The sequence below is a fragment of the Mytilinidion resinicola genome (assembly GCF_010093595.1).
Source record: "Mytilinidion resinicola strain CBS 304.34 unplaced genomic scaffold BDZ99scaffold_10, whole genome shotgun sequence".
Taxonomy (NCBI): domain Eukaryota; kingdom Fungi; phylum Ascomycota; class Dothideomycetes; order Mytilinidiales; family Mytilinidiaceae; genus Mytilinidion; species Mytilinidion resinicola.
Genome location: NW_022985446.1, coordinates 1,020,172 through 1,043,368, shown reverse-complemented (window position 1 = coordinate 1,043,368; position 23,197 = coordinate 1,020,172). Strand labels below are relative to the sequence as shown.

The 23,197-nt window shown below is 51.8% G+C and overlaps 10 protein-coding genes across 10 annotated transcripts; 4 read left to right on the top strand and 6 right to left on the bottom strand.

Moving 5' to 3' along the window:
* Positions 1-165: 165 nt before the first annotated feature.
* BDZ99DRAFT_443981 (uncharacterized protein) lies at positions 166-3,852 on the bottom strand. Its single transcript, XM_033717872.1, has 6 exons — positions 3,433-3,852; positions 3,265-3,376; positions 2,854-3,212; positions 2,706-2,805; positions 1,239-2,660; positions 166-1,165 (listed from the first exon to the last, which is right to left on the bottom strand). The coding sequence occupies exons 1-6, from the start codon at positions 3,654-3,656 to the stop codon at positions 602-604; spliced, it is 2,781 nt and encodes a 926-aa protein (XP_033576562.1). The 5' UTR covers positions 3,657-3,852; the 3' UTR covers positions 166-601.
* A 149-nt stretch (positions 3,853-4,001) lies between these two features.
* On the top strand, positions 4,002-4,560 carry BDZ99DRAFT_463383 (uncharacterized protein). Its single transcript, XM_033720073.1, has one exon. It carries the CDS (start codon positions 4,025-4,027, stop codon positions 4,181-4,183), a length of 159 nt encoding a protein of 52 aa, XP_033576561.1. The 5' UTR covers positions 4,002-4,024; the 3' UTR covers positions 4,184-4,560.
* A 1,754-nt stretch (positions 4,561-6,314) lies between these two features.
* BDZ99DRAFT_520939 (uncharacterized protein) lies at positions 6,315-7,031 on the bottom strand (the record flags this gene model as incomplete). The annotated part of the gene is made up of 1 exon (XM_033725579.1): positions 6,315-7,031. One exon carries the CDS (start codon positions 7,029-7,031, stop codon positions 6,315-6,317), a length of 717 nt encoding a protein of 238 aa, XP_033576560.1.
* A 1,684-nt stretch (positions 7,032-8,715) lies between these two features.
* Positions 8,716-12,075, bottom strand: BDZ99DRAFT_417613 (uncharacterized protein). The gene is made up of 4 exons (XM_033716830.1): positions 12,006-12,075; positions 11,786-11,943; positions 10,777-11,717; positions 8,716-10,721 (listed from the first exon to the last, which is right to left on the bottom strand). Exons 1-4 carry the CDS (start codon positions 12,022-12,024, stop codon positions 9,092-9,094), a joined length of 2,748 nt encoding a protein of 915 aa, XP_033576559.1. The 5' UTR covers positions 12,025-12,075; the 3' UTR covers positions 8,716-9,091.
* Positions 12,076-12,211: 136 nt separating this feature from the next.
* BDZ99DRAFT_443976 (ribosomal protein L17) lies at positions 12,212-13,324 on the top strand. Its single transcript, XM_033717871.1, has 2 exons — positions 12,212-12,551; positions 12,625-13,324. Exons 1-2 carry the CDS (start codon positions 12,336-12,338, stop codon positions 13,024-13,026), a joined length of 618 nt encoding a protein of 205 aa, XP_033576558.1. The 5' UTR covers positions 12,212-12,335; the 3' UTR covers positions 13,027-13,324.
* On the bottom strand, positions 12,985-14,274 carry BDZ99DRAFT_463380 (3-ketoacyl-reductase-like protein). Its single transcript, XM_033720072.1, has 3 exons — positions 14,070-14,274; positions 13,550-14,001; positions 12,985-13,495 (listed from the first exon to the last, which is right to left on the bottom strand). Exons 1-3 carry the CDS (start codon positions 14,113-14,115, stop codon positions 13,229-13,231), a joined length of 765 nt encoding a protein of 254 aa, XP_033576557.1. The 5' UTR covers positions 14,116-14,274; the 3' UTR covers positions 12,985-13,228.
* Positions 14,275-14,484: 210 nt separating this feature from the next.
* On the bottom strand, positions 14,485-14,826 carry BDZ99DRAFT_32300 (uncharacterized protein). The gene has a single exon (XM_033714292.1). It carries the CDS (start codon positions 14,736-14,738, stop codon positions 14,562-14,564), a length of 177 nt encoding a protein of 58 aa, XP_033576556.1. The 5' UTR covers positions 14,739-14,826; the 3' UTR covers positions 14,485-14,561.
* On the top strand, positions 14,499-16,693 carry BDZ99DRAFT_463379 (aldehyde dehydrogenase). Its single transcript, XM_033720071.1, has 4 exons — positions 14,499-14,820; positions 14,888-14,975; positions 15,024-16,268; positions 16,316-16,693. Exons 1-4 carry the CDS (start codon positions 14,791-14,793, stop codon positions 16,450-16,452), a joined length of 1,500 nt encoding a protein of 499 aa, XP_033576555.1. The 5' UTR covers positions 14,499-14,790; the 3' UTR covers positions 16,453-16,693.
* Positions 16,694-17,826: 1,133 nt separating this feature from the next.
* Positions 17,827-18,759, bottom strand: BDZ99DRAFT_498914 (uncharacterized protein; the record flags this gene model as incomplete). Its single annotated transcript, XM_033723613.1, has 1 exon — positions 17,827-18,759. The coding sequence occupies one exon, from the start codon at positions 18,757-18,759 to the stop codon at positions 17,827-17,829; it is 933 nt and encodes a 310-aa protein (XP_033576554.1).
* Positions 18,760-19,965: 1,206 nt separating this feature from the next.
* Positions 19,966-22,722, top strand: BDZ99DRAFT_388489 (protein transport protein SEC23; the record flags this gene model as incomplete). The annotated part of the gene is made up of 9 exons (XM_033715575.1): positions 19,966-20,058; positions 20,119-20,137; positions 20,188-20,299; positions 20,352-20,646; positions 20,699-21,178; positions 21,230-21,734; positions 21,786-22,002; positions 22,053-22,428; positions 22,501-22,722. 9 exons carry the CDS (start codon positions 19,966-19,968, stop codon positions 22,720-22,722), a joined length of 2,319 nt encoding a protein of 772 aa, XP_033576553.1.
* Positions 22,723-23,197: the final 475 nt, after the last annotated feature.

The following is a 23,197-nucleotide window of genomic DNA, read 5'->3' as shown; positions in this document are numbered from 1 at the left end:
AATAGCTCGCTCCTACCGGAGACATGCTCGCTCCCGTCGATCTCAACTCTACCACTACTCCCCCCATACGAGATTCACGCTTAGTCTCACCACGATATACAAGCCGTATCCGGTGTGAAATCATATTACACACAAAGCAGGACTGCAAGCTTATCATATGCATTTCAGTATTATAGTATGCATTTCAGTATATTATAGTATGCATTTCAGTAGATACCCTCACTGGAATTCGTCCATAGACGACAGGATCCATTAAAGGGCTAGCCATTCACGGACCCTCCGTATCGTCGCTATCCATCTGGTTTCCCAGAATCCCAGACAATCCAAGCGGCACCAAAACCCAGCTCCCAGACCGCCGAAACCCCTCCGAGCCGACGTACGATCATGCCCAGTAGCCCGTCCAAAGCACACCCGGACACCCAAGCCAGTCAGGCAAGCCTGCCATACCAAGTGCCCCGCCCCCGAATCCCTCAATAAAAAAGAAGACCGCCCAGAACGCCATCGCTAACAAGATACAGATTCAATAGAGGAAAAGGTTGTATGAAAAAAGGAAATAGATGTACAAAACATACTTTAGAGAACCTCTCATTCCTCTCGACTCTCAAATCCGCCTATACGGCTGCTGGGCCAGCCGATCTGCGCGCTCAAACACGTTACCCGCAAACGGGCCCGTGTTGTTCTGCCCCGGGAGCTGGTTCGGCGTATTCGGGACCGTCGCTTGAGCCGCAGCTCCGAGGGCTGCGCTGAGCGGAGTCGCGGGGACCGGCGTGACGTAGCCCATTGAGCTGCCGCCCGCGCTGCTCTGGCTGGTGAACGAGGTTGCGGAGTAATTGGAGATGGCTGAATAGGTAGACGCAGCTGGGGTGATGGAGGTGTTGATTGGCCCTGGAAAGCCAGGTCCATGACCGGCGCTAAAGCTGGATTGATTGCTGTAGAATTTTGGCGGTTGGGTCTTTGAGGTTAGCGATTGGAGACCAGGGGGGCCCATCGACCCGCCCGCGTTAGGTGCTGAATGCGCTAGATAGGACCATGATGAGTTGTTGATCATGAGTCCGGCGTCTTTGACGGCGTGATGGGTGGGTTTCATAAGAATCTTGACGTCCTCGGCGAGAAGGCCTACTTTTCGGCCGTCTCCGGCGATAGCAGCGGCCATGTCGTTCCAAGCCTATAAATGTGAGTATTGGAGGAAATCGAAGGATAGGAAGATACCTGACCCAAGTCAAAAAAACAGCACCAACCTTTGTAAGAAGAGTGCATTGTTGCCAGAAATCGCGTTGACTCCTGGCCACAGCATCCTTCAGCTTGATTTCTGAGAGCCTCTCGCTCAAGGTCCTAGCAACCCCAACAACCGACTCTGCCGTCTCGATGAGCTTCATCAGGACCTTCATTTTCAGATCTTCGGAATCAAGTCTAGACCGTTCCGTCTCGTACGTCCTCCGGAAGGAACGTAGGATCTGGGGTACGTTCTTTAGGCATTGATCGCATGCTGTCTTCAGTTTGATATATATGCGATCAAACTGCGCCTCTTCGTCTGGATCGTCGAAACTGCTTTGCATCGTATTTGTGCGTGAGATGGTTGAGGTAGTCAAAAATGACTCTCCAGATCTCGGAGTTGCTGCGCTGATACTCGTTAAAGTGTTGGTTCGGCTGCTTTCGTTGCTGTGTAGTGATACCGGAGGAGGCATTGCATACTGAGCCGTTCGTTGACTTGGGGGGGTCGTTTGAAATCGTCTAACAACCAGGGGCCGAGGTTCTCGAGCTGGAGGCATGGACCGATTCGAGCTCTGCGGCTTGCGTCCCGTAGTTGGCGTTCCTTTGAAGTTTACACCCAGCACCTCACATGCCTTCCGAAGCTCGATCATACTGCCAGTTTGCAGAAATAGGAAAGACCGCATGAACCGCGGGTCTCCTTCACTTCCGATTGCCTGTGCGTTTTCCGCTATCAGGACATTGACTAGCAGGAATTGGGCGAGAGACTTCTGGCAAGTCTGATGGATGGAAGCTGAGAGCTTATGTGCGTCTTCCTCATCCTCCTCGGCGAGAGTATCGAAGCGTCGGAGTAGTTCGCTTAGTTTCTTGATCTGCAGATATGCAATTGTAAACCGGCGTGGAAGTTCCTCCTTGCGATACCCCCCTCGACTTCTATCCTTCTTGATGGCGCGCACCAAACTGAGCATAGTGTCGTGCAACTGTGACATTGCGTACAAGAAGCTCTTAGCGGCCTCAACGACGACATCCGGAGCGCGGGATCGTCGCTTATGTTCCAGCAGATCTGAAAGTGGCCGATGAATGAGAGGTCGCTGAGTCCCCATATCGCCATAAACACCGGCAGTTGCTGGTCCTGAGTTGCCGGCGTTGGCCCCATTACTTGATAAGACGAGGCCTTGGCTGAAGCCGCGGAAATGGCTGTTTCGTCTCAGTTCGTCTACTGGCCCTAGATCCGATGTTTTGTGCGTGTAGATCCCCATTCTCTTAGCTCTAATAGTTGCAGACCCTGCACCTTCGCTCTGACTACGATTGCGCTCATTGTTGCCATTGGATAAAACCAGAGGCGCAACCGGGGGTCCTCGAGAGAGATTGCTGTTCTGCTGAGACTGCTCTCGATAGTGCGAGCGAGTAGGGATCGGTGGAGGTACTCCGGGCGAAGCCTCCAACCTTGGCTCAGATGGGTAGAGTCCTGTCTGGTAGCCTGATTGCTCGTTCACGGGCCCAGCAAAAATGTCCAAATTGCTGATACTTGGCTTCACTGGGAAGCGGCCGTTTACTGCTCGTTTGGAGGGGCGTGGCGTCTCCACGTTACTCTCGCTGTGGTCCGTCAGTGTTGTTCAAGCAACCAAAGTCTATGAGTCGAACCTTTCGCTTCCCTCAGCCTCCACCCTCCGCCTCTGCTTGTTCGAGATATCACTCGCGTATTGCCTCATATACTTCTTGACCTGCGTCGCAATAACCGCATCCTTCTCATTATCATTTGACGGTGAAGGAGCGTTGTCGTTGATTGTACAGACGTGTGGCGGAGGGAAAACAATGGGGTTCCCGTCGAGCTTCAAGACCTGCAGACTGCTTATGTCTCCGAGACCGACAGGCAGCCTCTCGATCTTGTTCTTTTGTATAGCTAGAACTTTCAGGGATATAAGATTTGAAATTCCCTCCGGTATGACTTTGATCTTGTTCTTGCTGACGTCCAATATCTCTAGCGCGGTCATCTGCATGATCTGTAGACTGTCAATTTCTGTTTCTTCGACCTTCAGAGTCAGGAAGACAAACGGGCAAAGGGATCTCGCGCAGTGAATTATAGCGGACGTTTAGATAGCGCAGACGGCGGCATTCTGGCAGGCGGGAGGGGAGATTCGAGAGGTTGTTGTGCGACAGGGCAAGTCTGGGAGCGTTAGCCAAGTCGTGAAGCCGGGAAAGATCAGCGCAGCAAGGACGTACCGCTCGATCTCGGTGCGGATCACGTCGATGACCTCGTCGGGCAGGCTGACGATGTTCTTGTGGCCCAAGTCAATGGTGATGCCGGGCTGCTGGCGGAGATCTTTGGAGGCGCCGGGGGTTTCGGCGACGGCGCGCTTGTGCTCCTCGCGCGAGTTTTCGATGGCCTCGCGGGCGAGGGCGACGACGTCCTGGTCAGTCATCGGCTTTGGCGGGTCATTACTCATGGTGGCGAGGTGTAGGGCGCAGGCCCGCGGGGTTGGTGTCGAGGGGGGAGTTGTCTATCTTCGGCCCTGAGGCTGGCGATTCTATATGCAGGAACAGCGGGCGCAAGCGAGGGCCCTAACGTCATCCACTCTGCCGTTTCTTCAACGTCTTGCTAACCTTATCTCGACATCAGCGGGGGCTTCTGGTGCATCAAGTAGATCAACGACAAGATGGTACCTGGATCGAGAGGAAATGGTATTCTTTCATCCAATTGTATGATCACGTGACGCTCTCGTGGTGCCAGCCTGATCTCCGACAAACGCTCAGTATCACGCCGTTGTCGAGTCATCCTTCTCCTTCAAAATGGCATTTCCGGATCCTCACCGTTATGAGCCGATCGATTCTTCGACGCTGCGTCTACTGGATCAACGCTTCGTCCGAGGATGTCGTATGCAGCCTGAGCTGCTTTCCTATGGATAATCCACCGGAGTACTATGCTTTGTCCTATGTATGGGGCAAGGAGAAGCCAACCGATTCGATCATATAACATATCAGTCTTCTTGGTACAGTCCAGAGGAAGCTTAGCACCAAACCGGTTGATGAGGTATACGGTCTACTTGGACTGCTGAGCAAACACTTGCAAAGCCGTATTCACATAGACTACTCCTCTACCAGCAAATTGGAGTTCTGGAGAGCGTACGCGAACCTTACTAAGCTCATTCTAGAGAGCGACGGATTCCACATACTAGCTCTTATTCCCTCCAAAAACATCCTGAACTTCCTTCGTAGTGCCCGGACTTCCGCTATCGTGCAGAACACCCTTTTTCGCCATAGAGATTGAATAGAGCTGGCCGCGTTAGACACAGTAGCCATATCGAGAGACCTCCACACGTGGTGGTCGTGCCAGAATCTAGTCTTCTTATCACGTTTAATGGGCTGAAACTCGACAGAATCGATAGAAGTGTTCCGTTGTCTTTTTTTGAAGCTAACAATTCTGACCCTGCACCTTTAATCCTAATTATTCTTCGCCGAAAAGCCAAAATATGCGGAGATTTTTATCCGAGCAGATCCGGGCCATTCACATTTGCAGAGTTCATGGTCAGTAGAATGACGCATGATGGTCACGTATACCCAAGGTATCAGGCAGTTAAGGACTATCATAACTTTGTCAGGGATATCTACAGCAGAAGCGTAGGACACGAACAAGAGCCTGTCGACGATCCATCCAGCAGCAGATATTTTGGTGCAATTCAGAATGCGTGGCGGTATTCCTGCTTCTTCAGGACGCATAATGGCCGCTTTGGGATTGGTCCAGACACCTTGAGAGAATTAGATTCGATTTGTGTCTTCTTTACCGCAAATACTCCCCATATTCTTCGTCGGCGGACTGAAGAAGGCAGCTTTGAGTTTGTTGGCCAGGCATACGTTGACGGGTTGATGGATGGTGCCGTGTTCAATGAGGAGATGGGAAAAGCGCCTAATCATCAATCATTTCTCGTGGAGTGAAGGTGAGCGTAACGATGATCAGATTCGTGGGCTGCGAATCTTTGCATCCGACATCAACGCCCTTCATAGGTCCGGAGTTGCCTCAAAGCTGCATCCATACGCCTAGATGGCAAGCGCAACACTCTCGAAATACGGACTGCGAACATAACATCGCTGTTCAGAGGTAAGCCTGACGAATATCGAATTTGCAGGTTATGATACGAGGTATACTCGCAAGAGTCTCAGCCCTCCACACCTATGTAGTTCCCCAGGCCCTAATATCTGGGCCATAAGATATTCCCAGATAAACGTAACTTCTCTCGTGCAGCCGGAGGTGGGTTGTCCTAGTATTCCTATGTAATAGCTTGAGTCCTGAAATGAAGCCTGCAAACCTTTACATCGTGGATGAACTCGCAAATGTACATGCGAGGGTACTGCCCCAACCTGCCCCGTTATAACTTCCACTGTCCTGATTCCAGGCAGCCGACCTTTACATCGCCCATTAATGTGAACTCGTGCCGCCGGAGGTGTCTCAGATCCCTATCAGTACTAAAAAATGCTGCTTCGAATTGTAGGCAGTAGATTTCTATTCCCTTCCGTCTGGTGTAGTCGAAAGTCTCTTGACGTCCTATCCGTATGCGAAAATCCACACTCAGATGTCCACGCTGCAAGACTTTACGTCGTGATGTGGTCGACTCTACTTTGTCAGGACGTGCTTCACAAGATCATCAATGTTCACAAAATGGTATCACGATGCATCTGATGTGTGTGTGTGTGTGTGTGTTCCAATACTGTCTATTCGTCTAGAACAAGTTCCAAAAAAGCAGTTATAGCACTAAAAGCATCAAAAGCACCAAAAGCAACGCACGCAAGCGCTCTGCGGATCTGTTCGGGTTGTGACAGGACCCTGCTCACTCGGGGGACTTTAAAGAGAGGTAGTGGGTAGGCGTAGGTTTAGGGAAGCAGGCAAGGTGTGTAGAAAGCGCTGCTTCTTGTGTCGAAAAGCAGAAGAAATAACGCGAGCATACATGCATACATACACGCACTGTATCCACCACAAAAATGCGCAGACGCAACGTTGGAGTGTGAGGTTTTCTTTCCTTTCTCGAGGGTTTCTGGTATAGTTTTTCCTTGCTCTCTGGTGGTTTTGTGGGTTTTGTGTTGTGTGCGACCTCGCCCTCAGGCTTCCCGTCCTAGAAAGGCGCAGAGTTGGCGCGAACGTGGAGATACGAAGTCTTGACCGGCCGTCTAATAAGCAGCGGCGAGACTTGTGGCGCAAGAGACGAAGGGGGCGTAAGAGGCCTGAGAGGGATCTTCTTTGCCGCCGGGTTGATGAGGCGGTTGTGGTTCACGAGGTGCTTGACAGCTGCTTCGTCAAGCACGACCTCTCCGTGGCGGTCCGCGAGGTCGAAGCGCAGGTTCTCGACCTCGATGTCGAAGGTCCACAAGAAGACGTACGACTGTTTGCTGTTCTTTGCCGATTTTGTGTGGAGGTGGAGGTGCTTGACGTCCTTGGGAGGGAGCTCGTCGTTGTGTTCGATCATGCACACTTTTGTCCAATTTTCGGGTTTGTGGGACCACGCGTCTTCGAGGCGGCGTCCGTTCCAGGATGTGAGGCAATGGCAGGTGACGATGGTGCTGCCGGAGACGTCGCGGTAGGAGAGGGCGATGACGGGGTGCTCGAAGGCCGCCATGGTCAGTTGTTGGGACATTTGGCCTGGCACGCTTTGGCCGATTTGTCTGTGGATGGTGGAGGAGCTGGTGATGTCGGCGAGATTTGGGAGAAAGAATCTCTTGCCGGGCTTCAAATCGGCCTTTGTTGGCTTTTGGGACGAGAGCGGCGGAGAGGGAGTTCGATGAGGTGCGGAAAGTGGTGCTGCGCTCCTTCTCCACGCAAGCTGCGACGACATTGCTGCTCGAAGGGTGAGAAAATGAGCATCTAGAGCGAAAGGGGCATTAAGGGGCTTTCGTTAGATAGATAATGGCGATTTATGAGGTCACGTATGGCAATATATGAAGAAATTCGCGGTGTCAATAGTTCAGTGTGGGTGTATGTGAAGAAGAACAGAGGGAAAGGCAACCGCCGTGGCCTTTTATATGCCTCTCACGATGCTGGTAACGGAAACGTGTCGCGTACCAGTACGTGGTCTTCACCATGCGTGACTACTCGATCTTTGAGGTCAACCATGGATCAGCATGGACAACGACTCAGCGAGGAAGGGACGATGGCGGTATCCACATAGAGCCTAGGCATGACAAGGGCAGCACGTCGAGGCCACCAAGGATGAGCGACGATACAACGAGGTCGAGTTGCAGATATTCCAACAAAAATACCCAGTGCAAGCTGCAGTGCTAAGCTATGAACATAAGCGCACGGATATACCGCTGCTTGAGTGCCACTTTCGGAAGCTAGACACCACTGTCAGGAGTCCCTCCACTGTGAAGATATCAGCCAGCCAAGAGGCAGTCCAGGTTCCGCTGTATGGAAGTTGACATTGCATTTCGATTCTTGAGGCCTGTGGGCGTGCCCCAAGCAGTGGCAGACGAGTGTGTATATACTAGTGGCCTGTTGCTGTACAAGAATGCAAGCAAGGGGAGACAATCATGCTGGAACGAGCGACATACTAGCTGCTACGACACCATTATATCCCGCTCCTCTTGCTAGTGGTTGTGGTGCTTCAGTTCAATCTTGAAAGCCAGGTGGAGCTCGGATGTGCGCCCGCGTCTCTTGAAGCGTTTCCACGGGTTCAGTAGCAGACCCACGCGAACATGTCTACGACAAAGAACGCATGACGTGAAGAGTTTTGTAGCGTGATGAGGTGACCCATGGGCTGTTCGACGATGATAGTATGCATCCATTCCATATGGAGGCCGCATCTCTTTAGGTCGTTCAGCGGAGGCAGCCGCAGGCTAGGTGACCAATCGATAGCGCAACAACATTGCGGCCAGGAGATGGAAGCAACCTATGTAGCAATCTCCTAGTTCTGACTGAAGGAATGAGTCCTGATGATAGACGGAAAAGGGTGGAGATCACGTGACTTTGAAATAAAATAAAAATAGAAGCCATCATAAATGATAGGGGAAAGGTCGACGAGAGATGCGTGAGCTATTTAATAAGGTCAGAGCACTGCCACGACAATAGGAAACGAAATCTGATAACAAGTAAGAAGCCATGAGAATAGAGAGGATAATAGAATCACGTGATTAGAAGAAAGTAGGTGAATGAAGCTGCAAGGGTATAATAGGAGGGAATATTGCGGAAGAAAAGTCATGAAGATTGTCCATGGTTGAGAGTGGGTGAGTCCGTGTAGTGCCATGGGAGTTATGTCGCCCATCGGGCCAGATTTCAGCAAAGTGCAACCGTAGTTCAACGAGCTAGCTAGCAGTCTGCATGGCGCACTTCTAGAATATTCTACGATGGGATCAAATGAGAGGACGACAAGAGTAGGAGGCACAGGTTGGCCGTTGTGAAAGGGAAAGAGCGTGCAACGGGTGGAAAAAAAGGCATGGATCGCGCCTTACTTAATCTGGGTAGGCGGCAGAGGGCAAAGGCGAAGGTGAATGGGAACACCATCAAAAGTCACCAAGCAAAAACGAAGATCACAAGAGACATCACCCTTTTCATGTAGAGGGGAGCTGCCTTATATACCCAGAAGTCGCCGGATTGTCAGAGCGCAACGTTGTGTGCTTTCCAATACTCGCATTTCCGCGGTTCACTGCGGGACTAAATCACTGGATCATAACACCAATATTTGGACTAAGCATAAACAGCATGGCATTCGCGCTGCTCACCAACGAGAGCTATTAAGTCCTCAAGACAAGACCGATGTCCATGAAGCAAACAAAGAAGCCAACAGTAAATGTGAGAAACGCCGTGATCCATAAAGATCGTACAAAAGAGACCACAGTCGCCTGAAATCCCATCTAACATAAGTCATACATCGCACCCGCAATATGTTAAACTGCACGGTTAACCACTGCACATGACGCAGGCCTCCTTGTTCTCGATGGAACACTGAAGCACCTTGTCGGCATAGATGTCCTCTTCTCTCGCACCACTCTCCGAGTCGTTGTCCTCTTCTTGCTTCATGGCAGCTTCGGGAAGCTCCTCGCCAGCCGAAGGCTTTCCTTCAGGGTCGGTGCTGAGCAGCTTGGGGCTTTCGCCTTCCTCAACATCCGCCTTGAACGGTTTCGAGGCGAGGGCGCTGTCCTTCTGAGAGGTTTCAGTATAGAGACGCTTGTTCTCGTTGGTCGGGGGTGGAGTAGATGAGGGTGTGGGTACACCGTTTGGAGATGTTATGGCCGGGCTACCATTAGGAGTCTTCGCCATATACATGGGTCGAGGGACAGCTGATGGGGATGGGGAGCTTGGGTAAGCCCCTGATGGCATGCCCCGCTTTTTGCCGATCCCGAGTGACTTCGCGATATTCGTGTCGGCAACCTTGAGAGCCTCTTGGTCGACGGTGAATTGAATGGGAGCGGAAGCAGCCATAGTTCGTAGATAATACATGCCTGTCTTGAGTCCAAGTTTCCAGCCAGCAAAGTGCATGCTTGTGATCTTACCCATGGTGGGCTCCTTCATGTGAATGTTCAGCGACTGAGACTGGTCGATGAATGCACCACGGTCAGCAGCCATCTGGATGATATTGCGCTGGGAGATTTCCCAGACAGTCTTATAGAGAGCCTTAATGTCATCAGGGATGTTCGGGATGCGCTGGATCGAGCCTCCATCGGCGATGATGCGGTTCTTCATGTTATCGGACCACAGACCCATATCAACCAGGTCCTTGAGGAGCCAAGGGTTGACGACCTGAAATTCGCCCGCTAGCACACGACGAGAGTAAATGTTGGAAGTGTATGGCTCAAAGCATTCGTTGTTGCCCAGGATCTGCGATGTGGAGGCCGTAGGCATGGGCGCAACGAGCAGAGAGTTACGAACGCCATGCTTCGCAATCTTCTCTTTCAGTTCAGACCAGTCCCACAGGTCGGTAGGAGTCACGTTCCACATGTCGTACTGAAGGATACCCTGCGAGACGGGGGAGCCTTCGTAGGTCTCATAGGGGCCGAGCTCTTTAGCGATGTTGTAGGACTCCGTGAGGGCAGCGTGATAGATGGTCTCAAAGATCTGAATGTTGAGTTTCTTGGCCTCTGGTGACTCGAATGGATGACGAAGAGCAAGGAAGACATCGGCGAGACCTTGGACACCAAGACCAACCGGGCGATGACGCATGTTGCTTCGGCGTGCCTCCTCGACAGGGTAGTGATTGCGTTCAATGATCTTGTTGAGACTGCGAGTAACAATCTGGGTCACCTCATGCAGTTTTGCAAAGTCGTATTCTCCACGAGCATAGTCGATGTAAGACGGAAGGGCCAAAGATGCAAGATTACACACAGCAACTTCGTCGGGGGCAGTGTACTCGATTATCTCAGTGCAGAGATTGGAGCTGCGGATAGTTCCAAGATTCTTCTGGTTGCTCTTGCGGTTGCAAGCGTCCTTGTAGAGCATGTAGGGATTTCCAGTCTCAGTCTGGGCTTCTAGAATAGCATACCACAGCTTTTGTGCACGTACAGTCTCGCGACCGCGGCCCTCTCGTTCGTATCTATTATACAGCATAAGCATCTGAAGCTTGCTATGACGGTGTGGGATAGACTTACTTGTGATATAGCTCTTCAAATTCGTCGCCATAGACATCAGCCAGGCCAGGGCACTCGTTCGGGCACATGAGCGTCCACTCGCCGTTGTCTTGCACTCGCTTCATGAAGAGATCTGGGATCCAGAGTGCGTAGAAGAGGTCGCGTGCGCGAATTTCTTCCTTGCCATGATTCTTCCGGAGGTCGAGGAATCCAAAAACGTCCGCATGCCAGGGCTCTAGGTAGATAGCGAAGGCACCAGGGCGCTTGTTGCCGCCCTGATCGACGTAACGCGCAGTGTTGTTGTACACACGGAGCATAGGAATGAGACCATTCGAAGTTCCATTCGTGCCGCCAATGTAGGAGCCGGTAGCACGGATGCGGTGGACGGCCAAACCAATACCGCCAGCGGTCTTGGAAATTAACGCACAAGTCTTGAGGGTATCGTAGATACCATCAATGCTGTCCTCCTTCATATCAATGAGGAAGCACGATGACATCTGCGGCTGGGGTGTACCAGCGTTGAAGAGAGTCGGCGACGCGAATGTGAAGTACTTGAGCGACATGTAGTTGTATGTCTGCAGCACACGCTCAATGTCGGCACCCCAGATGCCAACGGCAACACGCATCAGCATGTGCTGTGGGCGCTCGGCCGTCTTGCCGTTGATCTTGAGGAGATATGATCGTTCGAGGGTCTTGAAACCGAAGAACTGATAGTTGAAGTCGCGATCGTAGACAATAGCAGAGTTCAACTCTTCCGCATGCTCCATAACAACATCATACACGTCCTTTGCAATCATCGGAGCGTGCTTATTGTTCTTGGGGTTGATGTAGTGGTAGAGGTCTGACACGACAGCGGACCATTGCTTCTTTGTCTGTTTGTGCAGATTCGAGACGGCAATACGAGCGGCGAGGATGGCATAGTCGGGATGCGTGACAGTCATGTACGCTGCCGTCTCAGCGGCCTATGAAGGGGATGGTTAGTACTGATTGATTATTCGGAGCGTGACGCGTCGAAAGGGCGGTGGCCTACCAAGTTGTCAAGTTCGACGGTGGTCACGCCCTGGTACACGCCAGAGATGACCTTCTGTGTGATTGCAGCGGCGTCGACATGCTCCGGGTCCAAGCCGTAACAGAGCCTGGACACGCGGGCTGTGATCTTGTCGAACTGAACACGCTCTTTGCGTCCATCTGGAGGGTATTGTGAGTTTCTGGATTGCAGGCCGACGAGGATTGACGCTTGTGTCACTTACCACGCTTGAAAACGAACATCTTGAAAGGGGACTGGGTATCTTAGAGGTGGAGGACAGGAAGATGTGTTGGTGGTGGAGTGGAAGAGAAATGGAGGGGAGTAGATTTCAAGCGACGCGTTAAGTAGGCGCGTCTTACAAAACATTATGTCACGTGTCGCTAATGGTTAAAGTGGTTCGAGCTTTGTCGAACGGACCTCACTGAAATCCAGAGAATCAACACCGCAGCCCGCCGAACCGTATCTGCATCGCGACCGCCATCTCCCGCCTCAATTGCCTCCACCGAAGCGCATCCGACCGCGCGGCTGACATTCTCGGCCTGATCTCCTCGCAATGGCTGGCGGGCACATGAAATACCGCCATCTGAGCCGCAAATCTTCGCATCGACAGGCGCTGCTCCGGAACCTCGTCACATCGCTCTTCGAGAACGAGTCAATATCGACAACATGGCACAAGGCAAAGGAAGCGCAGCGGCTAGCGGAGAAGCTGGTCACGTTGGGCAAGAAGAACACGGAGGCCAGCAGGAGGAGAGCGCACCAGATATTCTATGTGAGCCGACCCCTAGATCATCAATTGAGTCGCTGAGGCCTCCAAATTGCTGATCATTATGCCTCTGCTATAGCGACCGATCGAGATGGTACCCAAACTATTTGGCCCAATACGGGAGCGCTATGCAGAAAGACCGGGAGGATACACGCGTGTTCTTCGCATAGAGCCGCTGAAGGAGGATCAGGCCGCTTCTGCAATTCTCGAGCTCGTCGATGGACCTAAGGACATGCGGTTTGCAATGACGGCACGAACTTTGGCGAACGTACGACGGAACAAGCACGCAGTCAACGAAATCACGCAAACAAATATCGACAAAGTCACCAGATACAGGAAGAATGGAGAAGAGGAGTTGGAAGAGCTGACCGAGAAAATGGAGGAGCTCTTAGATAGAGAAGCCACAAAAGGACCTCCTGCAGTGACAAAACGAAAGGTGTATCCGAAAGAAGAAGTCCGAACACACGCAGGCTTTTTCTAAGGAGGCCGCGCAATGTATCACCTGTATCTACTATCAGTGCTGTAAGAATATCCCAGGGCGTAGAAATGGGATCTCTTTGGTCTATGAGCTTTTCACTTGTTAGAATCCCTCAAGGGCAGATATGATGCTCCCAGTCGCATGGCATGATCCTCGTATATACACATGTGTAGAGAGAGGGTCTGGTCCCAGTCCGTGCTTAGATCTAAATGCATCGCCCTCCGTCCACTTCCAGATTGACTCCTGTAATAAACTTTGCTTCATCACTAGCAATGAAGAGACAAGCCGACGCAACATCTTCCACCTCACCGATTCGTCCCATTGGCACATTGAAGATGAACTTTTGCCGGTTCTCAGGTGTATCTTCCATGCCGGTGAACGATGAGAAGAGGCCAGTGCCTGTGACCAAGGGACAGATGCTATTGACTCGAATTTGGTTGGGGCCGTATTCCGCAGCAAGACCCTTTGTTGCCTGTGAACTCTATTAGCCTCTTCAAAGGTCTGAGACTGATCGAGAGCAACGTACATTCCATATTGCGCCTTTTGAAGCATTATACCACACCAACCCCGGCCTCGGTCTAGTAGCTCCGACAGATGCAATGTTAATCACCACTCCGCCCTCTTTTCGGTCGATAGCGTGAGGTATGAAAGCGTTGCATCCCAGGTACACCCCCTTTACATTGACATCAAAGGTCCGCTGAAACTCTTCCTCCGTCACCTCAACAGTGGGCTTATTCCGGTACGACGTTCCCGCGTTGTTGATGAGAATGTCTACCTTTCCGAACTTCTCCACAGCCGCGTCCATGGTAGCTTTCCAGTCTGCCGCTTTCGTAACATTCATTTCGTGGAAGGCCATGTGGGTCGATTTCTCGGCGACGGTCTTCTCTCCACCCTCCCGGTTGATGTCTGCGACTATGACTTTGCAGCCTTCGTTCGCGAAGATTTTAGATATAGCTGCCCCGAAACCTGAACCGGCACCTGTAATGGACGGAGCTTAGCATAGCCTTCAACTTGAAGGAGACACATTGCGGTACGAAGTGACCGACCGGTTACGATGGCTACCTTGCCTTCAAGGCGGCCTCTTGATGCCATGCTGGGAATGTGAGGTCTGGATGGCGGGATGAATATAACGAGCTTGTACCTTGCGTATCCACGATGGCAATTAGTCTTGGCCAATTATCGTCGAAGAATGTCTCAGGAGCTCAAATGAGGGGCAGGAACGCAAGATGAGGGGCAGGAACACAAAGTGAGGGGCAAGAACGCAAAATGAGGGGCAGGCACGGTAATGCATTGTCACTACTTTACATATGAAGAGAGCATCCAATTAGCAGCCTCAAAGATGCTTTGCACATCCGGGGGCAATCATAAAGGTGGGGATTCAGATGAGGGGTGTGACGTTGTGACGTTGGTTGGTTGTTTAATAGACTAGGGAGCTACAAATTAATATCCCAATCCTCCATTCCCCACATCGCTCCCACTCTTCGTCGATGACCATCCGAAGCCTAGGAATAGGCTATCGATAGCGTAGGGAGAACCGCTTATATACACCCCACGTGTGGCAACGTACGCTGTTTAGCAGACGCATTCTCCAAAATCACAAGCCAGCTTCCACCTGTTCCGAAGAGGCCAAGGCGGCCAACTCGAGTCAGCATATACACATTCACAAAGTAACCCAGAAGCGAAGAGGCTACTTTAATAGTCCCTTTACTTCTCATAAACTATTCCATCTAGTATCCTGTCTCATTCTTTCTCCCCATCTTCGTAATCATGGCAAAGACGTACGAGCTACCCTTCAAGGTATGCTTTTTGCTTTCTTCTTCCTTCATCTCACCCTCCCTGGACTAAGTCATCGCTTGTCAAACAGCTTATCAATCCCGGCCTCTTCCACACCGAATCATTCGTGCATGGCGAATGGGTAAAGTCAAAATCTGGACACTTCTTCGAAGTCATAGGCAAGCACGTTTCATACACTGACCACAGTACATGCTGACACTTCTAAGACCCCGGAACCGGGAACCCATGGGCTTCTTGTCCCACGAACGATGCAGCCGACGTTGATGCAGCCGTTGAAAGCTGCCACACTTGCTTCGAGTCCTACAAGAAAATCAGCCCACGCTCCCGCGCTCAAATGCTCTTCAAGTGGGATTCTCTGATCCGCGAGAACCGCGAAGATCTCGCCATGCTCTTGGTCTACGAAACCGGGAAGCCGCGCTCAGAAGCCTATGGCGAGCTCGAGTACTCCGCAGGTTTCACGTGGTGGTTCGCCGGGGAAGCTGAGAGGATACAGGGAACCGTTTTCACACCTTCCACGCCTGATAGACGAGTCTTCACTATCAAGCAACCGCTTGGTGTGGCCGCAGCGTTGGTGCCGTGGAATTTCCCTATAGCGATGGTGCTGAGGAAAGCTGGTGCTGCTTTGGCAGCCGGTTGCACAATGGTCGTTAAGCCATCCCCAGAAACGCCGATTACGTGTCTCGCCCTTGCCTATCTAGCTGATAAAGCTGGCTTTCCGAAAGGCGCGCTGAATGTGCTCACTACAGATCTCGAGAAGACGCCTGAGCTGAGTGAGGCGCTGTGCCGACATTCCCTGGTGAAGAAGGTCACGTTTACGGGTTCGACGCGGGTGGGTAAACTGATCGCGAAACTGTGCTCAGACGGGCTAAAGAAGGTGACACTGGAGCTTGGGGGTAACTGCCCGTTCCTGATATTCGATGATGCGAATATCGATCAAGCGATGGGTCAGCTCTTTGCGCTGAAGTGGCGGCATGCGGGCCAGGCGTGCGTCACTGCAAACCGCGTTTACGTACAGGCGGGTATCTTCGACGCCTTCCTCGAGAGATGGAGCACAGAGTCGAAGAAACTCATCGTCGGACACGGAGCTGACAAGACCACAACTATGGGTCCTGTTACCACCCCCCGCGGCGTTGAAAAAGCCCTCTCCCTCGTCGCTGACGCAAAGAAGAAAGGCGCTAAAGTCCTCATGGGAGGTAACAAGCTCTCAGATACCACAGGCTACTTCTTCGAGCCGACCGTCATCACCGGCATCACGGACGACATGGAAATCGCTTCAGAAGAAATATTCGCGCCAATATGCACGTTCATCAGATTCGAGACGGAGACCGAAGCTGTCAAGGCAGCAAACGATACGAGTATGGGGCTGGCGTCGTATTGCTTTACGAAAAACGTTGATCGGATCTGGCGGCTGTTTGAGAATCTGGAGGCGGGTATGATTGGGCTGAATACTGGTAAGTATGCGGTGGGGTGGTGGAGACGATTATGCTAACGGTCAAAGGAAATTCATCAGCAGCTGAATCGCCGTTCGGTGGCATGAAACAGTCGGGATATGGGAAGGAATCCGGGAAGGATGTTGCGGTGGCTGAGTATATGACTACGAAGACTGGAACGCTGACTGTGGAGGGGATCATCTGAGGTGCCCTCCGAGAACTTACGGGTAGGCCATTTTATTCCAGTACTCGACTCTTGTTTAGCTTGTTAGAATATTTACATTCTGCCTGAAAATTTTCAGAACTCCCGGATTCCCTTCAAGCGTTTATGCACGCGTGCAGGAGGGTAGCGGATGTGCGTTGGTCTCGTGTCTGTGGAGATGGCGATAGTACAGAATCCACGGGTCTGATATAGCTCTTTGAAACCTTTACATTCTGTCTGGAAGTTCTTAAAACACCCTGAAGCGCCTGGAGGGTTCATATACGTGCGCAAAATGATAGTGGATATGCGTTGATCTCGACTCTCAGAGGTTTGCCTTGATACGATATCCACGTACCCAATTTAGCTCGTTGAAACCTTTACATCCTATATGAAAATTTTCGTAGCCCCCCGAAGCCCTTCAAGGGTTCATGTTCGTGTGCACAGGAATAGTGGATATGCGCGGACTCCTCGTCTACAGAGAGTACACTGATACGATATTCACAGATCTGGTTTAGCTTTTGGAAACCTTTACATCAGGCCTTCGAGTTTCTCGCACCCTCCTGAAGCACCTGAAGGATTCATACGCCCACACAGAAGTGCAACGGGTACGTACTGATTCCACGTGTGCGGATGTAATACCGGTGCAAAATCCACGAGCCCGATTCAGCTTGTGTAGAATTTGACATGGTATCCTGACTTTTCGAAGTGCTATGGAGGACTTCAGACGGTGCTAACACGGTGTCAGAATCCTTGTGAACGGTGTCTAATTCTGGATGCGAAGGTGTAGTACGGAGCTACTCTGATTTAGCCTCTGGAAACCTTTAGATCGTGTCTGAAAAATTTGTGATGGGCTGGAGGACTACAGACGGTGACGTCGGGGTGTCAAGAGCCTCGCAAACTGCGTCTAATTTTGGATATGGAGAAGTAACGAAGCTTGCTTTGATTTAGCCTGTGAAGATCTTTACATCGCATCCGAATTTTTGGTGATGTGTCGAAGGACTACGGACGGCGATACTACGGTGTAGTATGAACCGGCTCCCATCTAGCTTGTGGAGATCTTGACGTCATATGCATTAATTTTATAAGGTGCTGAGGCAACACAGACTGTAATAAAAGGGTTGTAAGACTTACCTCTTATTGGGGGGTTGATTTAGCTCGTGGAAATCTTTACATCATACCCAACATTTTTATGAAGCACTGAACCACCACCGACGGCGACACCACTACGTGCAGAATCTCACGAAGCACATCTCAATTCAGCCTCCAAATTGTAACGTCATGTCATTGAAGTCCAGCTTCAAAAAGAAATCAAAAGAACTAAAGAAACCACCCGATATCACCCCCAATCACCCATCACCTCCGCCAGCACCCTCCAAATCACCCCCTCCTCCTCATCCCCATGTCCTCTCTCAGCAGCTTCCGGGCCAGCTTCGCATCCTCGTCCTCGTCCTCCAGAGCCACCGCTCCCCTCTTCCGCTTCTTGCTCTCCGTCTTCGCCACTGCCTTTTCGGCCTTCAGACTCGCCTCCTTCTCCGCTTTCTCTGCTGCCTTCTTCGCCCGCTCGAGGCCCTCCTGACGCTGCTGGGCCGGGTTCAAAGACGTCCTCAAACTCTCCGGCTTTCCGTTCACCCGCTCATCCACCCCACAAACAGCCCTCAGATGGCGCATCCAATGCGACCGGATTGCTCCGGCGCTCTTCCTCTTGAGGCGCTTCTCCAGACGCAGCCAAAGGGCGCCAAGGCCCTCCCAGGCATCGCGCTCATTGCAGATCGCGATAATCATCTCGCGAATCAGGGCTTCGTTGTCGGACTGGCTCCAGGTAGCGTTCGAAGGGACCGACCAACCAGAAATCAGGGCCTGGATCTCAGCGTCGGTGTAGGAGCGGTCGTAATCGACGCCCAAATCGGACGCCTTGGCGGACGGTGCTGCGGTGGGTACGGGGGTACGGGAGCCACCTTGGCGTGTGATCGAGGTGCGAAAAGGGGCGTCGAGGGAGTCGAGGATTGGGCGCTCGGGGTTGGAGAGAGAGGTGCTGGTGCGATTTCGGGCTCCGGATCGGTCCACCAGGGCGCTAGGGTCTGAATTAGCATGATGTCGAAGGTGTTTTGGCACTGAAGAAACCATACTGAAGAGCTCTTGGGCTGCCTCAAGGTAGGCGTCTTCCAAGGGGTGGATCAGTCCCCATTGGATGGCCATGAAGTCGATCTTCAGGCCGACGCGGTCTTCCCAGGCTGGTTCTTCCGGCAGATCGTGGATCAGCCAGTGGTTGGAGTGGAGGTCGCGCGGGTTGATGAATTGTGGAAGAGACATGATGAGGCGGTATGAAGGGCAGAATGGTGGGAAAAAGGCCAGCTTTTCGAGGTTCTGAGAGAAGAGACGCTTGAAGGAGTCTGTGAGAGATGCTGAGGGTTTGGTTCTGGAGAGCAAGTTGAAGAGAGGCAAGACGAGGATATATGCAAGAACACACAATAGCAATTGAAACAATAGCATTTAAAACGTCAATAGCACGCAAAGCAGGAGCAGAAGAACAATACATTGCTATTGACGAGGCTTTTCTGAATAACAGCGGCGCAGCGGTACAATACGTATACCCTCCCGAGTGGTATTGTCGATCCACTGGACAATAGAGAATAGTTGTTGAACAGCTGTGACAATAGACGGGGTGGTGAAGCACTTGGAGAAGGTGAAGGAAGGGGTGAAAAACGCGGGCCGATGTATCTCCGAACGAACGGCCACAGCAACAGCGACAATCAAATGAGACGAAATCAATACATGCAAGACGTTGAAATGGATACGATAGCCTAATGAAGATGCCCATCTCTCAAGAGTTCCCATAGCTCCAGTGGGCAAAGCGACCCCGTGACGTGTCGGCTAGCTGGAGTCCTCAGCGTCGAATGTGTGGGAAGGAGAAAGTGTCTTCATCGTCCACGAATCATCCAGTATCTTTCTCTTGTCTGACGGGAGATAAAAGGCTCGAGAGAGTCCCGGGGCCATCAATAGAAGCTTCTGCATGACAAAATATGTAACCGCTGCTGATTCCCAATTCCTCAAAAAAGTCGGAACGACTTCTCGAAAACAGGCGCCCAGCCATGGGTAGTTCTCCTCTACGCGCAGCGCGAAAACAGCCTCCCTACAGTGAGGATTGAGGCTGTCGATAGTAGTGTTTGTAAAGCTGGCGATGGTGAAGAAGAGAAGAGAAAACTCGGCGGTGTTGGTTTTGACGTGCCGGGCGAGCAAAGGCGCTAAACCGCTTTAGGAACACCTTCAATCTGGCCGCTTGGTACGCCATGATCACTCTCCACGGCACGCCCGCCTCTGCAGCCTGCTCCACGAAGCACACAGCTGTCCTCAAGGAGCTATTCTTAAGACTCATCTCGCCCTCTCCCCTCCCTCTCTCGCTGCCTCTCCGCACTCCAGACATCTCCCCACCGCCGCCGATTTCAGCTGTGGGTGCGCCTCGGTCCCACCAAGGATATCCCACCGCAGTGTCGAGCTGCAGCTGGCTCGCCTCTCGAGATGGATTACGAGTCGTTGAAGGAACAATGGAGTGATATTGAGGACCGGGATGGCGTCCGATTGAGCTGGAACACCTTCCCCAGCTCGCGCATGGTATGTGACGTGCCTCAAGTTTTCGAATCTTGCCGAGTGGAATGCTCACACAGTGTATAGGAAGCAAATAGGCTTGTTGGTTAGATGGCACCGGCCTCTATCTATTATCCAGTTGCTTACGCAGTCTAGTCCCCATCGGTGCCCTCTACACGCCCTTGAAAGAGAAGACCGATACACCACTATTACAATATGAGCCCGTTTCCTGCAAGCCGCCTTGTCGGGCAGTCCTCAACCCCTTCTGGTGCGCCAAATGCCTCACTACTGGCGTGGAGAAAAGACTGACCAAGGTGCAGCCAAGTCGACATGCGAGCGCGACTGTGGATATGCCCATTTTGCCTCCAGCGAAATGCTCTCCCGCCCCACTACAAGGACATCTCCCAAGATACAATCCCCCCAGAGCTCCACCCGAGCAGCACAACCATCGAATACCGCTTGGCGCGTCCGGCGCCCTCTCCTCCGATCTTCATATTCGTGGTGGATACCTGCCAGGAGGAAGACAGTCTGAAGGCGTTGAAGGACTCGATCATCCTGAGCTTAAGTCTGCTTCCACCCTTTGCCCTGGTCGGACTCATTACATATGGCACAATGGTAGATCACACTGTCTTTTGGTGCTTTGATTTCTTGGCTGATAAATGACTAGGCGTCAGTTCATGAGATTGGCTATACGGAATGTGCCAAATCATACGTCTTCCGCGGAAGCAAGGACTACACGGGCAAGCAAGTCTCTGACATGCTAGGACTCGGTGCCGTTGGCCCACGACCAACTATGCAGCATCAACCCGGCCGGCCACCTATTCCAACTGGGGCCGGCGCACGCTTCCTTCTCCCAGTCCAGCAATGCGATTTCCAGTTGACGAATGCTCTTGAACAGCTACAGAAGGATCCCTGGCCAGTTGCGAACGACAGGCGAGCACTACGATGCACTGGCGTGGCTCTGAGCGTTGCTGTTGGACTTTTGGAGACACAATTTGTGAACATGGGAGGGCGAATTATGCTCTTCACTGGCGGCCCTGCAACTGAAGGGCCCGGAATGGTGGTTGGACCAGAGCTGAGGGAGCCCATTCGATCGCATCACGATATCGATCGGGACAATATCAAATACTACAAGAAAGCCACGAAGGTATGTCTGACCGATGACACATCCGACAACTTCTTATGCTGATTATGATAGTTCTACGAAAACCTGGCAAAGCGCACTGCGCACAACGGCCACATCATTGACATATTTGCCGGATGCCTCGATCAAGTTGGTCTTCTCGAGATGAAGTCATTGGCAAACAACACTGGAGGTCACATGATTCTGACCGACAGCTTCACATCTTCCATGTACAAGCAGTCATTCGCGCGCGTCTTCAATAAGGATGGCGACGACAACCTCTTGATGGGGTTCAACGCTTCACTGGAAGTTTTGACAACTAAGGAATTGAAGGTCACCGGACTGATTGGCCACGCTGTTTCGTTGAACAAGAAGTCAGCGTCGGTCGGCGAGACGGAGTGTGGCATTGGCAATACCTGCTCGTGGAAGATGTGTGGTATTGATCCAGAGGCCAGCTACGGGATTTACTTTGAGATCGCAAGCCAGGGCGGTCCCAACCAGATGCAGCAAGGCCCACAGAAGGGCATGATGCAATTCTTGACGTACTACCAACACGCTGCTGGTCAATATCACTTGAGAGGTAGAACCAAGGAGCCGAAGTATTTCAAGGCGTTTAGCTAATTTTTCTCAGTAACTACTGTCGCCAGAAACCTTAGTGGTCCTTCAGGCGACCCAGCGATCGCACAGTCATTTGACCAGGAAGCAGCAGCCGTCCTCATGTCCCGAATTGCCGTCTTCAAGGCTGAGGTGGACGATGGGCCAGATGTCCTGCGGTGGGTGGACCGTATGCTAATTAGGCTCTGCTCTCGGTTTGCAGAATACCGGAAAGATGATCCATCTTCATTCAGGTTTGTTCATTCATACTTGCAGCAATTTACATCGCTCTAACACTCTCTAGGCTCGAGAAGAACTTCACATTGTACCCACAGTTCATGTTCCATCTCCGTCGCTCACAGTTCCTCCAAGTCTTCAACAACTCTCCCGATGAAACTGCGTTCTACCGACACGTGCTGAACCATGAAGACGTCAGCAATTCGCTCATCATGATTCAACCTACTCTTGATAGCTACGGCTTCGATCACGAAGGCTCCCAGCCAGTGCTGCTCGACTCAACATCCATCCAATCGGAGACAATCCTCCTTCTCGACACGTTCTTCCACATCCTCATCTTCAACGGTGAGACGATGGCGGAATGGCGGAAGGCTGGCTACCAAGAGCAGGAAGGTTATGAGAACTTCAGGGCTCTGCTGGAGGCGCCCAAGGAAGACGCAAAGGTATGTTCAATATCATCAACTCATGATGTAGCCCCTGTAATCGTAAATTACATATATTGACTGCGCGCACAGGAGCTTATCCAAGACCGCTTCCCCCTTCCTCGATTCATCGTTTGCGATGCTGGCGGCTCGCAAGCTCGTTTCCTACTCTCCAAGCTTAACCCCTCCACCACTCACACTACCGGCTCCTATGGTGGTGTCGCCCAGACCGCTCAGACGATCTTCACCGACGATGTCAGTCTTCAGACCTTCATGGATCACTTGATGAAGCTTGCGGTTTCGGGTACTGGGTAAGCTTGGGCGAGCAGCAAGTGGGAAGGCTAGACCGACTCTTGACGATCAATCAAATTAGTCCCATGGCTTTGAAGGGGATTCCTGGGCGGAGGGCAGCTGCGCTGGGTGTGTGAGCAGAAAAAAGCTGTTCGGTTTGAGTCAGGGCGGTTGCTGTTAAGCGGGCGGGGGCATATTCAGCGTCTCCTGTGTGTGAGGGAATAGCTAGAGAATACGTAATCCAATGAGGAAGCGAGTGAATGGCACGTTTACGGTTTGATCGTGTAAAGGTGGGTTGAGGGTCTCTTCCCCAAGTGACATGCATTGCATTAATATGTCTGATCTATGACTCGAGAATCCCTAGGCGTACAGTACTGTGCTGCTAGTACACAGGTTTGTACAATTGCGAAAAGAGTGTGGCGGCCACAGGCAATGGATTTTGTTCTCATCCCTGTACCCGCGGGCCAGACCCCAAACTTTCCCAACAGCTAATTACTAC